This window comes from Eptatretus burgeri, chromosome 3, assembly GCF_056783735.1.
Source record: "Eptatretus burgeri isolate ZD-2024b chromosome 3, Ebu_testis_v1, whole genome shotgun sequence".
NCBI lineage: Eukaryota > Metazoa > Chordata > Myxini > Myxiniformes > Myxinidae > Eptatretus > Eptatretus burgeri.
Genome location: NC_140963.1, coordinates 99,962,144 through 99,977,143, shown reverse-complemented (window position 1 = coordinate 99,977,143; position 15,000 = coordinate 99,962,144). Strand labels below are relative to the sequence as shown.

The 15,000-nt window shown below is 42.1% G+C and overlaps 1 protein-coding gene across 10 annotated transcripts in view; it reads left to right on the top strand.

Annotated features, from left to right (window-relative positions):
- Positions 1-15,000, top strand: part of LOC147030532 (inactive dipeptidyl peptidase 10-like) — a 780,352-nt gene that overhangs the window by 541,173 nt on the left and 224,179 nt on the right. For all 10 annotated transcript variants that reach the window (XR_015056434.1, XR_015056435.1, XM_085874668.1 and 7 more), the window contains one exon: positions 8,671-8,723. Coding sequence is in view for 8 of the 10 variants with exons in the window: in XM_085874668.1 (XP_085730794.1) it covers positions 8,671-8,723 (53 nt within the window). In the remaining 2 variants the exon portion in view is untranslated. The remainder of the gene's footprint in view (positions 1-8,670; positions 8,724-15,000) is intronic.

The window sequence follows — 15,000 nt, the reverse complement described above, 5'->3', positions numbered from 1 at the left end:
TGACGAATGAGAGTAACTTTCAATGCATTACTCTTCGTCCTAATTGAGACATTATTTAATAAAATATAACACTGGGCACTGTTTAAACAGTGGAATTATTTATCCGTGAACTTTAATTCAGTGCTGTCTTCATTGCTGTCGTGTAAATTTAACACACCTCATCAAATGTTGCAGGAAAAAATTGTGCAGTTCCATAAATTAATGCCAACTTTCATGCCACAATGGAGCCTTTCAACCAGACTCAGTGGATTAATGGTTAGATTGTCTGCTCTGAGACAGGGAAGCTGATGGTTCGAAATGATGGTTCTAAACCAAGAGAATGGCACCATCCCAGCCGAGGTGAGATGTTGGCAAGCTCAAGGATGAGAGGGTAGCTGAGGAGTTTGCGAACAGGCTGAGTGTAAATTTGGGGGGTCTGGCTGCTTTTGCAGATCGTGAAGAGTTGTGGAGTGACTTCCAGACCACCATCCTTGATGTTGCTGGTGGATGTCATGGAACTCACAGAAGGGTGAAGACGAATATTGTCTCTCAAGGGACACTGGATACCATTGACCAGAGTTGCAGGGCCAGGCTGAATGGCAGAGCTGAGCTGTTCAGGGAGTTGAGGCATAAAACTATGTGCACCAAAGGTGGACAAGGAGGCCGATGTGTGAGGAATCTGTGAGGGGCTAGAGCATCACCTGTGTTCAGATGATTCTCATCCTGCTTACAGTGGAATTTGTGCATTGCATTCCTCCAGGCCCATCCCTCAGTGTGCTGCAGTCAGAGAAGAGGGTGGGGGGGGGGAGGGTTGCTCTCGACAAAGGAGTCTGAAGTGAAGGCCCGCTGAGCCGGTTACTTTGGCTTGCTGCACCAGGTTGATCCACCAGCTGTCGAGTTGGATGTTAGGGGTGTTCCAATCCCAATTGATGACCCTCCAATAAACTGTGGTCCACCTTCCTTTGTGGAAACACAGGCTACGGTGAACCGGTTGAAATGGGTAAAGCTCCTCGTGTCTGTGGCATCCATGCTGAACTTCTCAACGCTGGTGGAAATGCTGTACTCGTGTCGTTGCATACAGTTCTGTGCTCTGCCTGGAACATAGGCATCATCACAACTGCCTAAAAGAGGGGCCTTGTTTTCACTCTCTGGAAAGGGGAGGGTGATCACCAAGACTGCAACAATGACCTTGGGGTGACGCTGCTCTCAGTGCCGGGCATGGTCTTTGCTCGGATAATTCTTGATAGGGTTTGCCATCATCTGCTTGAGTACCAGCATCCAGTGCAGTCAGGGTTTACACCAAAGAGGTCAACGATTGACCGTATCCTTACTTTTCGGGTCCTCAACGAATGCAGGTGAGAGTTTCTGCAGGGGCTGCTTGCAGCGTATCTTGATCTCTGCAAAGTGTTTGATTCAGCGAATCTGTTTGCCCTCTGGAGGATTCTTGGTCTTTGTGGGGCAACACCAAAACTGATCAATCTGATCTCTGAACTATACTCTGAAACTGAGAGTGCTTTGAATTGTAGTGATATCATCTCTGACTTAATTCCATTTGTTACTGGAGTTCATCAGGCGTGTGTACTGGTCCCCACACTTTTCAGCACTTGTATGGACTGGATTCTGGGGAGGATGTCGGAGAGATCAAGATGCGGTGCATCGTTTGAGAATGTCAAGATCACTGACCTTAATTTTGCAGATGCAGTCATGTTTGCTAAGACTCTAGATATCCTTTTGGGGGCCCTCTAGATGCTGAATGAGGATTTGGAACTGCTGGGATGATGGGTTTCCTGGGTCAAAACTAAGATCCAGGCTTTCAATGACATCTTGGATACTAGTATCCTGTCTGTACCTGTTTTTGGTGAGGATGTTGAGGTCACAGAGAGACTGACTTACCTTGGCAGTGATATTCCTGTATCTGCTCGCTGTGAGCCAGAGGTCAACAGACGTCTTGGTCGGTCCTGGGGAGTCATGGATTGACTGGATAATGGGGTATGGTGCTTCCAGAACCTGTGCAGGAGGATGACAGTCTGAGTCTTCAGGTCCTTGGTGCTTCTGGTCTTGCTCTATGGATGTGAGACTTGGACTTTGACCAGGGATCTGAGACTGAGACTTAATTCCTTTGGTACCAGGTCTCTTCGGAGAATCCTTGGCCATCGCTGGTTGGACTTTGTGTCCAACGAGCGGTTGCTGTTGCTAAGAGAAACTCAAATGATATTTGTTACCTGCATAGTCCGTGAGCATCAGCTGCGGCTGTTTGGAAATGTGGCTCGTTTCCCTAACGCTTATCCTGCTCACCAGATTCTCTCAGCATTGAGCCTCGTGGGTGGAGGCGTCGGCCATGGGCCGACCACGTGCTTCGACGTTGCAGCAGATTGATTGGCATCTCAAGGAGATGGGGATGAGCCAGGCATCTGCCTGGGGGATGGCCAGCTGGAGGCCCCTGGCGTACCGGTGGAAAATGGACGCAGCGACGCGCTGCTCTGGAGAATGCTCCCATTCCTGACCTGACCTGACTCTGTCGGACCCTTTAGTCCCCGTTATTTTATTGTTTATTTTTAATGCCTTGAACAAATTTTAGTATATCACAGGTGACAAAAGATGTGATCAAGTTTCATCAGAATTGTGTGTGTAGTCTCTGAGAAGAAAGCAAATACCTCTTTTGGGGGGCAATATATATGTAAATAATCATTTCTGGCAAATATTTTGAGGCCATGAGGATGGCAATTATAAAAGGTAGTGCTGAAATGTGTTTGCGCTTGAGCTTTCCCAAGATAGTCTCCATTTATGTCTGGTTATATTAGCTATGACCAACCAATTGATGCCTGGTTATAGTTGGTGTGATTATAAACAGTTGTGGACTTGTTGTCTTGTTCCAGATTCAACTTGAAATGAGAATTTCCCTATTCACAGTAAAATGTCCTGTAATTACTCCATTAATGATGGTGACGGAGAGAGAGAGAGAGAGAGAGAGAGAGAGAGAGAGAGAGAGAGAGAGAGAGAGAGAGAGAGAGAGAGAGAGAGAGAGAGAGAGAGAGAGAGAGAGAGAGAGAGAGAGAGAGAGAGAGAGAGAGATAGAGATAGAGATAGAGATAGAGATAGAGATAGAGATAGAGATAGAGATAGAGATAGAGATAGAGATAGAGATATAGATAGAGAGATAGATAGATAGATAGATAGATAGATAGATAGATAGATAGATAGATAGATAGATAGATAGATAGATAGATAGATAGAGATAGATAGATAGAGATATATATAGATATATATAAAGAGAGAGAGAGAGATATATAGAGATACACAGATACACATACATCTGGATTAGATCTGACCCTCTGTCTCTCCGCCTGACAGAGAAGAAAGAAACCTTGAGGACCGATTCATCTGGTGGAAAAAAAATCGTTATCTTCTCTTTCCATTTCATTGTATGAAGACAGATGAGCAGATCATTTTTCACCCAAATCAGGCTGGCTTGTTACCTTGTTAAAGGATTGACACACCTGCCACCTCACTCCATTTTGATCGACAATTAGGTGATGTCTGATTGACATGCATTTATTCAAGCACTAGGAAAACGACAAGATATTTAAACATTTCGAGATTATGGAGAATATGCTGTCATTCTGTTTTACAATACTTCAATACATGCAGTTGAAAGGGTTGATGGTGTTTTTGACTGGCACCATAAAGTATCAACAAAGGTTGTGTATGATAACAGATGTGCACTCCTACGCATGACTGCAATGCCAAAAAATGCTGCAATCCATTTGAACAAGTTGTGGACTTTACACAGTGGATGCTTAATGACTATACCGTCTCTTCTGAAGTCAGGATAGGTTAGTTTAGTGTTTGCAACATAAAATAAAAGAGAAATCATTTAGCAAAATTAAGATGTTTCTTTGTGTTATTTTGCTAGAAAAGATATTTTCTCGAGGGATATGTGGAGTTATAACACATTTCCCTCTTTGTTTGGTTTATAGTAGTACCTCGAGTGGTGGATTGTCACACTGTAGATGTTTAGAGTTATTGACATTTGCTGCGAAGTTGGGAAAAACTAACAACACTGTTTCAATGTAGTGGCAATGCATGGTCAGATCGGCTAATTCACGATGTTGCTTTTGTGTGCCTCGTTGACAGAAAGACTTTTTTTCCCCACAGCGACTTGTAGTGTAATAACATTTTACTAGATATTGGATTTATGAGATTTAATAGAAACATTTTGTAATTTCGAGGCAGGCACATATTCTCAGAATGTTTCAATATATATATCAGTAATTTTTATTTGAAAAAATTATTTATTTCTTCAAGTTTTCGACGTATTTTCATATAATGTCCAATGTATTCTCAGTTGCTGAGAAGCTAATAAGATGAAAATAGCTAAGTGTAATATTTCCTGAAAGCGAGAGACTCAGATAAGACATAAAATATGAAATATTCACTTTTGTTCACATGTGATCAAAACTGACCGTTTTTTTTTTTTCAGAAAAACTTAAAATTTGGATTTTCATCCACTCGAGCATTTTCGACTACCAATCTGTGAATTCAGCCATTCTGCATTACAACTTGTAACAAAAATATGTCAAGTGAGGTTTTGAGCACTTTTGGGTGTTATTTTGAGCACCCTTTTGAGCACCGTTATTCTTAGGTTTTCCGTCTGTCTGTATGTCTGTCTGCTTGTTTGTATGTAATGGACAGCTCTGGAGGCCAGAGGAGTCAACCGATTTTGATGAAACTTGACTGGTAGATTCATACCAGGATCTATTTGTATGCTTTTGAGCACCGTTGCTCTGGACGCCAACGCTGCCCAGCAACGGAACTTTGAAATTTTTGAAAAAAAATCCGAAAAATAGTTTTTTTTTTCGAAAATCAAAAATCGGCTTCCGCGCTTTTATGTGCACTATAATCAACCTCTTTGTCAAAAATTTTAGCCCGATCCGTCAAAAACTGTATGACTAGTATGCAATTATATAGCGACCACCCATGTCACCTACCGGCTTGTTTATTTATCTGGGTGGCTGGCCAACTAACAAGAATCATAACAAACTGACAAGAGAATGTTATAATTGGAAATATAACTAATATAGTACCCAGATAGCAAGCCAAAGCTAACCCTTGACGCAATTGTGTTCTGATAATTCTGACGAAAGGCAAGTTCCATCCCCGATACTTCTGGCTCTCTGATTGGTGAGCTATTCTCTTTGATTTCAGGAATTTATTCTGTACTTTTCTTACCCTTTTGTGCAATTTGCAGACTCATAAACAGCAGGCGACTTGTGTGTACACCCCTTTAAATGTTTGCGTTTCTTCCTCTCCATTCTGAGGTACTTTTGGGATATGGCGAACACAGACAGACAGAAGCGTAATTGGGATATGAAAAGACGCAGATGTTCATGCATACTGCACTGTGCCCGATGAGGCCTTGTTGCATTACTCTTTAACAGGAAATGTTAATTGCAATTTTCATGTATCTTTCACCAAATCTGGGATCGTGCATTCACCTGTGGGAATAAATAAGCAAGGGACACAAAAGTAGGGGGGACATTCGAAGAAGAATGCACAGCATCTGTTGCATGAATATCGAACAGTATTTTGGTTTGCAAAGATTCCCCCCCACGCCCCCCCCCCAAAAAAAAATAATCAGATTGCTTCCTCAAGCACAAGAATTGATTAAATTGTTACAAATACAGTTGTAAATGCAAACTCGTCACATTGGCAACAATTTGCTCACCAACAGCCTTCAGCCTATGGCTCATCATGAAGCAGTTTCATCACTGTGCTGTTTGATCATTACTACCATGGTTGTTGTTCAGCAGAATTTATAATATGATGGCTTCTCCAATGGTGCACTCTCGGCATACACGTTTGGCCCCTTACACATCACCTATACTGTGTCACCCTGCATAAATGTACAACACAGCGACACACATTCTATTCCATTGTTTCATTCCCGATACAGTTATTTTTTGGAATGATTTACTCCTCCCCCATCCCCCACCACCTCCTTGACGAATGTCTCCTTCAACCTACAATCTCAATTCTTTATGACTCACGTAAACAGATTTCTTTCATCTTAGCTCTAACTTTGCTACTTTGTTATAGCTTACTGTGGCACAGGAACCATTAGTTTCTTCTGCTGCAATGAGCCATAAAATAAACAATATCTTTGTTTTTATCAGTGTTCATCTTGTGATCTCTCTTTAGCTATCTTTATTCAAATACTCGAGACTCTCGGGAATGCAATTACCTGCCAATTTAAATCCAATTAATCAAATAGGGCCCTTTCTAGACCAATCTTGCAATTTGATGACGATGGAGGTCTGAACATAAATTGGAATGCAACAGTCAAAAAAATTGATTTCTGAAACTTGTGATAACAATGGTCATTAAAACACAAAATTGAACAAATCCAGTTTCAATGATTGAGATTTGTTTACCTGAAATGCTGCATCGACTTGATGCAGATGGAGATGAGACATTTATGCAGGATGGTGAATGGATAGATATCTCCACATGGCATTTCCATGATGGAGGAATGCACCAAATTTACTTCCTGTCCATTGACTAAAAATCACCTGATAGTGTTCTGTGCCTTCAGTGCATCCCATTATTATAGATTCTAACCAGACTCGGTGTCATAATGGGTAGAACGTCCATGCTGAATCTGAGAGGTTGACCATTCGAACTCCAGCTGAGTCATACCAAAGACTTTAAAAATGGTACGTGCTTGATGCTCAGCATTTAAAAAGAATAGAGCACAGACAAACAACCTTTGCTTGGCCTAATGGCCTCCTCTTGTGTTGAAGTTCTTTGTAAGGGAACTTATATTATATTGCAGCCATGTGGAGGATATTCAAATTAATAATGTGAATCGAGTTCAATAGTTAGGAAGCTTGAAGCAATTTCGATACAAGAGGGTTTGAGTATTTTATTGCATGCCCCAAAGTGTTTGAGGGACTTGTTGCATGTGACGTCTCACAGGTGTTCGCTGTTTCAGTGGTAATTATATTCTGAGTGCCAAACCTTGAGTGGTTATTCATGGTGGGTCAAGATGGTAAAAAAGGCATGTTGAATCTTTGTTGAATAATAAGTTACATGCAAGTGAACAGCGATTTGAAGTGCAGTATTTCTTCCACCATGATGCCTTGAAGCTCGTCCTTTTTTTGCAATTTACCATCATTGATGTCTGCTTTGAAGATGCCACCATGCTTCTGTTTTAAACAGAGTAGGTATAAGGGGCTTCATCTGCTTCTTCTTTTTATGCAGCACATGGCTGTATGTAGCATCTTTGCTCGGGGGGTGCAGCAATACCGCTGACCGTGTCCTCTGTAGGTTAGTGCAGCAATTTAACCAGGGTGCTAGTGATAGCTTCACAATGTTCGGGAGAGACAGTGGACAGCATTATTCCATTTAGCTATTGACAAAAACGTCAGTTTTAAGAAATTCAGTTTGAACAACGAATGACTTGGCATGATGGAAGATGTTCAGACTGTTGACTGCAGCTGATTTTGGAAGCCAGATTTCATATATGGTTTGCCCTGTGAGAGGTGTTTGATGACAGTGAGGCCGAGAAGTTTGAGACTGAACCTGATCCTCTAGTCGTTGCTGTGGAAATAGAGGTGTGGGCTCGTTTGATGACCGTTTTGTATAAAGAGGGAGAAAATGGGAATTTATGTGGATTGAATGACATGATACAAGTGTCAGACTAGCAATGGATCTTTTCCAGCTCAGTAAAGTTGGAAGCAGCCAGCCTGTTAATGGAAAATAACTCTTGAGCTGAAGAAAAATGGCACCAACTACTGACTGAGAATTTGCTTTTATATTATGTTAATAACTCGTTTGCAGTGGTCTACTTCCAACAAAATACCTTATTTTTGTGGCCATATATTGATGAGGTATGTACTTGGAGGAAAGAGGGTATTTCATTGCATGCCCCAAAGGGTACCAGTCAAGATCCAGGCACGAGGATATCATTAACTAATGTGCTTTAAATATGCCACCATGCTTCTGTTTTAAACAGAGTACGTCTTTGGGGCTTATTCTTCTTGGCATGATGGAAGATGTTCAGGTTGTAGGCTGCACCTGACTTTGGAGGCCAGATTTCATACATGGTTTGCCCTGTGAAAAGTCTTAGCTGATGGTGAGGGGCATCTGCAGCTGACTTTGGAGCTGACAATGTATATGACCATCAAAGTTATGTTCAACGATTACTGCAGATTCATCACAAATATGAGAGAAAAGAGCATGTAGACGATGTTGGAAATGGTGGAGAGAAGTTTTGGAGGAGATGGGACGAAGGAGAGAGAAGTGAACACACATGTATGGAGCAAAAAGTGGGGGTGTGGTGGCGCCCAAAATCTACCATGTGCTAACATACTCATTAGATTTCCCCCTTTTTTCATTGTTCAATTTCTAAAATATACCACATTATTGCATGCTTGAAAGTTATTCGACAGTCATGATGTAAAATTGTGAGACAATCATATTGGAATAATTTCAAAGTTGTGCATTGTGTTATTTGAGGTGAGTGAACCGAGTAAGAGACTATCTCCATCACATGTGCAAAAATATGATGGATGTTTGCTCCTTTCCGCTGCGTGCTTTATAAATCTGTCCATTGATCAAATATTTAAAGTCCCGAGAGAGCAAGTTTTGAGTCATTCATACTGTTCTAATTGAGCTGTTGTCTGTTTTCAGGTGTTCCAGCACTCATTCATGGCCACTTACAATCTGCTGAACTTACATACAAGGTGGGTGAATCATTTGAGCCAATACTGTCTCATATCCATGTCATGTCAAATTTAGTGATTGTCAATGAAGGTAACCAAGTGCATGACATCAAGCATGAGGCACTAACGTTCATCACAAATATGGTATCAGTATTTTATTTTATTCATATTGAAAAGCTGACATACAGTACATTGACAAGTTAAATATGTGAAGGAGCGACTTTGACTTACAGAGGAAAAGGATCAATGGGAATGCATTTTGTATATTTTATTCCTCACTCTAAATGAAATAACAAAAGTTTTGATACTTGTGCTCATATTCTGGTTAAAAAGTACATTGATTTGTACATGTCTTGTCATTGGGTAAAAACCATGACCCAGCTCTCATTGCGGGACATCACACCATTCTAAAATCAGGGCCACGTCCAGTTCATAAAGGGAGTGTGTGGACATGGCAATCACAAACACACCTCCCAAGGATGTTGCAAACATGTTTAATGAAACTTAGGTCTTGAGAGCATGCATGACAATCCATACCTTGTGTAGTAATCATAATGTTGACATGTGCAAATCATTTGATGGGCATTGTCACCCATAAATATGAAATCGGGAACTTTATATTGGGCCAAATGGATGATGTGACTACAGACATGATGATCTTGTCACTGTATCTGACATGAGACATATAATATTGGACCGGGCAGCAACGACAGTATGTCACAAAGATGAGACTATTGATCATTTATTTGGCCAACTTTAATGCCATCCCATACCATGAGGCTACCCCTTTCAAACTGACCATGCTCCCTCCTGACAAGATAAGCAAATTCTCAAGACCTTGTCTCCAAACCCCTGACCTTGTCCCCAACCTTGTCTCCCATCACATATTCAGCTTTCCTATCCATCTTCTAGATACCGGTACACAGACTCCTGTGTGGAGGGGGTTTCAGTGAAACAGCTTACTTTCTCAGTATGGAAAGCTTACCCGAATGAGGGAACTTTCTTTCATTTGATAAGGCTCACAACAACAGTGTGCCCATCTTGAGGCAAGCCAGAAAACACGATCTTACAAATTTAAAGGCTGAACTTTCCAACCAGTCTTCTTTCTCCAAGTCTGGGTGGTGCCTTGTCAAGTCTGTCACTGGTAGTGTATGCTCCCCTAAATCCCATTACTGCTGACTGCCTGAGATAAGACAGAATGTCTAAACTCTGTCTTTGCCTCCAAATCTTATGAACCCAACCAATATTGTTCTGTCCCCATCTTACCCCGACATATCCACTATCTACTCGACTCTGTGTCCTACTCACCCAAGAAGGCAAAGAAAGCTTTGTCCAATCATGACCCTTCCCAGACGGCATCGGTGCCCATGTTCCCAAATCCTGCTTTGCCATTCTTTCTTCCCCTCCATCTCTCCAATTCAGTCTGTCATTTTCCTTTGGCTGCCTTCTCTCTGCATGGAAGTCAGCAAACTACGCTCACATCCACAAGAAGGGTGCAAAGACAGACCCTACCAACTATGGACCAGTGAACTTACTTTCAATTACAAGTAAAGTCATGGAATGCATCATTGCTTCTGATGTCAAGTCTTTCTTATTTTCAAACAGCCTGATTTCTCAGCACCAGTTTGAATTCCATCCCAGTCACTTGATTCTGGACATCCTTCTCCTCCACTCTCAGCAATGGAAAGAGTTCCTCCACTTCAGGCAAGAGTTTAGGACCATCATCCTGGACATATCTTGGACATTCAACACAATGTCATCATTCTTTGCTCGCAAGTTCTCTGCTTGTGGCATAGAAGGTCGCTTTCATTTGTGGATTTCCGACTTCCTCTACTCGTGCGGTCAACGTGTTGCGATGAACGGAACCCTCTCCTCCACTCTCCCAATGGAGGCTGGAATTCCCCACGGTGGTGTTTTGTAATAAGACTTGTTCCTCATCAATACAAATGACTTCTTTATGCTCTGGAAAACCATCTGTTACTTTTCACTGAAGACTCCACATCATGTCATGCAGTATCCCCATCCTTCTGCAAAGCAGAAAGCAGCTGCATCTCTCACTGCTGATCTGGAAAATAATTAGACAATGGTTTGATAAATGGAACATGTACAGCCTTGGAGAAAAATGCAACATGCCCACAGTCTCGCCCTATCACTCCAGAAGGATCCTCAAACAAACTCACCTATTGCCTTGGTCATCTACCGGAAGAGGTTCAGTCTCTTGAACCTCTAGGCCTCCCCATTAGCCAGAACATTTTCTCTGCTGAACACACCAAAGCTGACCTCCAAAGCCAGCCACAGAATAGACATTCTCTATCGTTCCAAGTCTTTCCTTGGAAAATTTAGAGCTACTCATAGTCTGCAATGCCTTTGTCCATAGGTCAATGGAGTACTCCTTTATGCTATTGGCTGGTACCCAGTGTGACGTCTGTCTCCACTAGATCCTGTGGAATCTAAAACTCTCAAAATTATGGACATCTCTGGCCAGTGATGTGGCCAAAGTACAGGGTCTGTTCTCACATCACAGTTAGGTCTGTAGTTTCTCTCTTTTCCACAGTCTAGTCTTTGATATTGCTCCCTCTCCTCTATCAGTTCTATGATCCTCCCTATCTACTCCAGGATGCACACATTTTCCCAGTAATTCTCTTTTTGTTTACCTTCCAAATTCCAGACCTATTGCACACATCAACTCTCTTGCTCCTTGCTTCTTCAATGTATGGAACCACCCTCCAGAGGCTGTTCTGTCTCACTCTTCCAAACAGTGCTTCAAGCAAGCAGTGTACTGACATATAGTCATCCCAAATTCTGACCCCTGATCTATCCTACCACCATTAACATTTCCTAACCCAACCATCTTACTTTATACTTTCAGTGTTTCCTCCCTTCATCCCTCTCGTCCTTTCCTGTTCATTCATTCCCCTGATGTTTGCCACACTCTGTTCTACCTGGCTCTTCCATGAGCCTCACTCATGTGAAGAAAAAATCGAAGACTTCAACACATCCATCATTAAAGTCTCCAGGCAGAATAGAGATTCGTCAGTGAAAATAACATGGTGCTAATGCTTCACCTTCCAGTTGTCAGATTATACCATTGAAAAGCAGTTCCATGTGGTAAGGGTGACAAGAAAATTATTCTTAGTCAAGTTCGTAACCCTGGGAGACCTTATGTGGTCTGTCTCTGTGAACTGTATTCTCTTATGGTAACTTATTAGATACTGCATTGAACAATGAACATTGTACTGGGAAACAGCTGTAATTTGAGTTATCCCCTTTGGAACCTTCCCGATGGTGTGTAAACTCAAAGGGTCTTAAATCACATAGCCATTCCTAAACTGATTTAGACCACATGGGTGACCTATTTATTGAAGATATTGACATGAGTCAGGTGCAGACATATAAGGTGGATTCAGCAAAGAGATCTGATATTCCCGTTCATGCATCACAGTTCAGGTGATGACAATTCTCACAATTAATTTCACAGTTTAAAAGTTCCTGCTTAAATTTTTTTGGGGGAATGCATACATTGAATGTGTGAGTGTGTGTGAGTGTGTGTGTGTGTGTGTGTGAGTGTGTGTGTGTGTGTGTGTGTGTGTGTGTGTGTGTGTGTGTGTGTGTGTGTGTGTGTGTGTGTGTGTGTGTGTGTGTGTGTGTGTGTGTTTGTTTGTATGAACCGTGGTGCCTGTCCAAGTATTCGCATGTTGGCTCTCTTTTTTGCCGGCGCTGCGTTGGAGAAGCCGTGCCCGCAGGCAAAGATTAACATTCTTCCAAAATAAGAGCATGATACCAAATGAGATACATTTGAAACATATAAATACAACGTAGAATTGGTCTGGTTAACAGTGTGTTAAGATAAGTCCTTGGGTTTACCGCAAAGTTGAACAAACCATGTCAGCATTGTTCGAAACAGTCGTCTATACTGAAAGTTGTTGAACAAAGGTTGTGCAATGTAAGGCGACCATTTAATGAAAGAAAAACCTCTATTTTGCATTATGACCCAAAATAATGTTGAATTATAAACTTCAAAGAGGTCCAAAATCAACTTCGTTTCTTTTTTTTTGTATACATTGTTGAGGCTCATATAAGAGCGATCACACAGAACATATAACAAGGGGAGCAGGAGACAAGAGGGGCAGGATAGGGAAGCATAAAACAGTAGGGAACAGAGACATTATGAGATCTGTGGAAGGGAGAGGGATAGGGCATGCACACAGGGAAAACAAAATGGACACTACAGGGACTTTCAGGAAGGAAAGCAGGGAATTTGAAGGAGGTGGGTTTGGGGTGGATTAACAGAACATTAATTGAAAAGGTGAATTGAAGAGCAATTTTATTTTTCTGAAAAGCAACAAACGCCAATCACATCATCGATCCAGTCTCAGGCAACAATGGTCTCTTCTGCTCTTTTTGTTATTTACTCATGATCTGGTATTGTATGTGTGACGGTAAATGGATGTATGTGCTAGTTTCTGGTGTTGCGTTTCTGTGGAGCGAACGTGGCTGGGTTTGTGTCCGGGTTGGACATGGTGACGTGTGGATTGCATGATTGGTGGAATTTTTGTTGGGTGCTGTTCATGTGTGGACGTGGTTTGAGGATTGACTGTTGTTTTTTTGCTCACCTTGTCCAGCTGTTTTTATGATCCAGTTTTTGCCATTCGTATCAGAGGTGGGTATTGTGTGTATTGGGTGGGCAGGGCGTATTGAGGAAGAATTCCGCTCGGGATGAGATGTCAAATTGCCTCCCCCTCATAACTCACATGTTGAATTAAACACAAAGCCGAATGAAATAACTTTATTACAAATCGAATTAAGTACACAATATTTGCAAGCAAACATTTACACCTTTGTTTTCTGCCTTTCTAAATCGTCATTGACCGACGAAGTGTTCAGTTGTTGTCGTGACTGTGTGGTTCATACCGTCCTAGCTTTCAGTGAAGCAAACTCATCTATCACAGCTTCAAAGTCAATTGACTCGGTGAGTTCATGCTCAATGGAGAGGATGGCTAGATTACTAAGCCGAGAGTGGCTCATTGGGGATCTGAGGGTGGTCCTTGTCAGTTTCAGTTTGTTGAAGCTCCTCTCAACCACTGTAACACTCACACACATGGTGAGAAACATCCTCAATATGAGGAGAAGGTTTGGGAAAGATTCCTCAAATTCCCACTTTACAACATATTGAAGGATTTCATATGCATTCCAATCCACCGTTTCCTTCGTAGTGGTTTCCTTATACATTTCTATGTGTCAACAAAGATGATGAAGATGATGAATCTCCCTCTGTAGCTGGATGGTGATGACGTCATCGTTCATCTCCAAGAGATGGTGTATTTTCATGGCAATGTCGCTGTCATTGGATGGGTCCTTCAGGCAACTGAGTGATGTGAGAAATCCAAATTTAATGCTGAGGTCACTTATCTGTAATTGCATGTCAGCAGTTCTGTATCCACACTTAACGGGAGGTTATTGTGCATAATTTCGGATTTAGGGCAAGTTTTGAAATAAAGAAAGGTCGCCCATTATTCTGATGGACTTTTCGGCTGGTATATATAGAGATATGAACGTATCTGTTGCCCAGTCGAGGTCAAACCGTGAAGAATGGGTGGAACAGTTGATGAGTGCAAACAAACACATGCTTACCAATACACTCGGACTTCCCAGTACAGGAATAAGATGTGAATGGTGAACTGAAATGAGCTACGAACACAGGAATGAGACGCAATTGGCGAACTGAAATGAGCCACTAATACAGGAATGAGCTATTAACACAGGAATGAGACACAATTGGCGAACTGAAATGAGCCACTAATACAGGAATGAGCTTGTAACACAGGAATGAGATGCCAACAGAAAACTGAAATGAGTTACGAACACAGGAATGAGACGCGAATGACAAACTGGAATGAGACGTGAACGCCTCACTTCCTCGTCTTTAAGTTTAGTTTCCCAACATGCTGTGCATTCCTTTTTGCCCGCCCCCTCTCTCCGGGACATCGATGGCCAAAATCATTGTTCAGCAAACAGAGGGCAGGGCCATTTGCACAGTTCAACCCTCCCTGCGCTTGCGCTTCCATGCGCCACGGGGAAATTGGTGTCAGAAGTGTCGATAGATGAAAGATGCAACAGAACAAATTTGCCACCCCCCCCGCCCCCAAATGTGCTGCTTGGGGCAGCTGCCCCGTTTCCTTCCCTCGTTACGCCAGTGTGTGTGGGTATGTTCATGGTCTCTCTAATTAGCTCACCTTCTCGGCTTTTGACGTGCCATGCCTCCAGTATCAACCGGTGTCGTTTGTTTGATGTCGTTTCT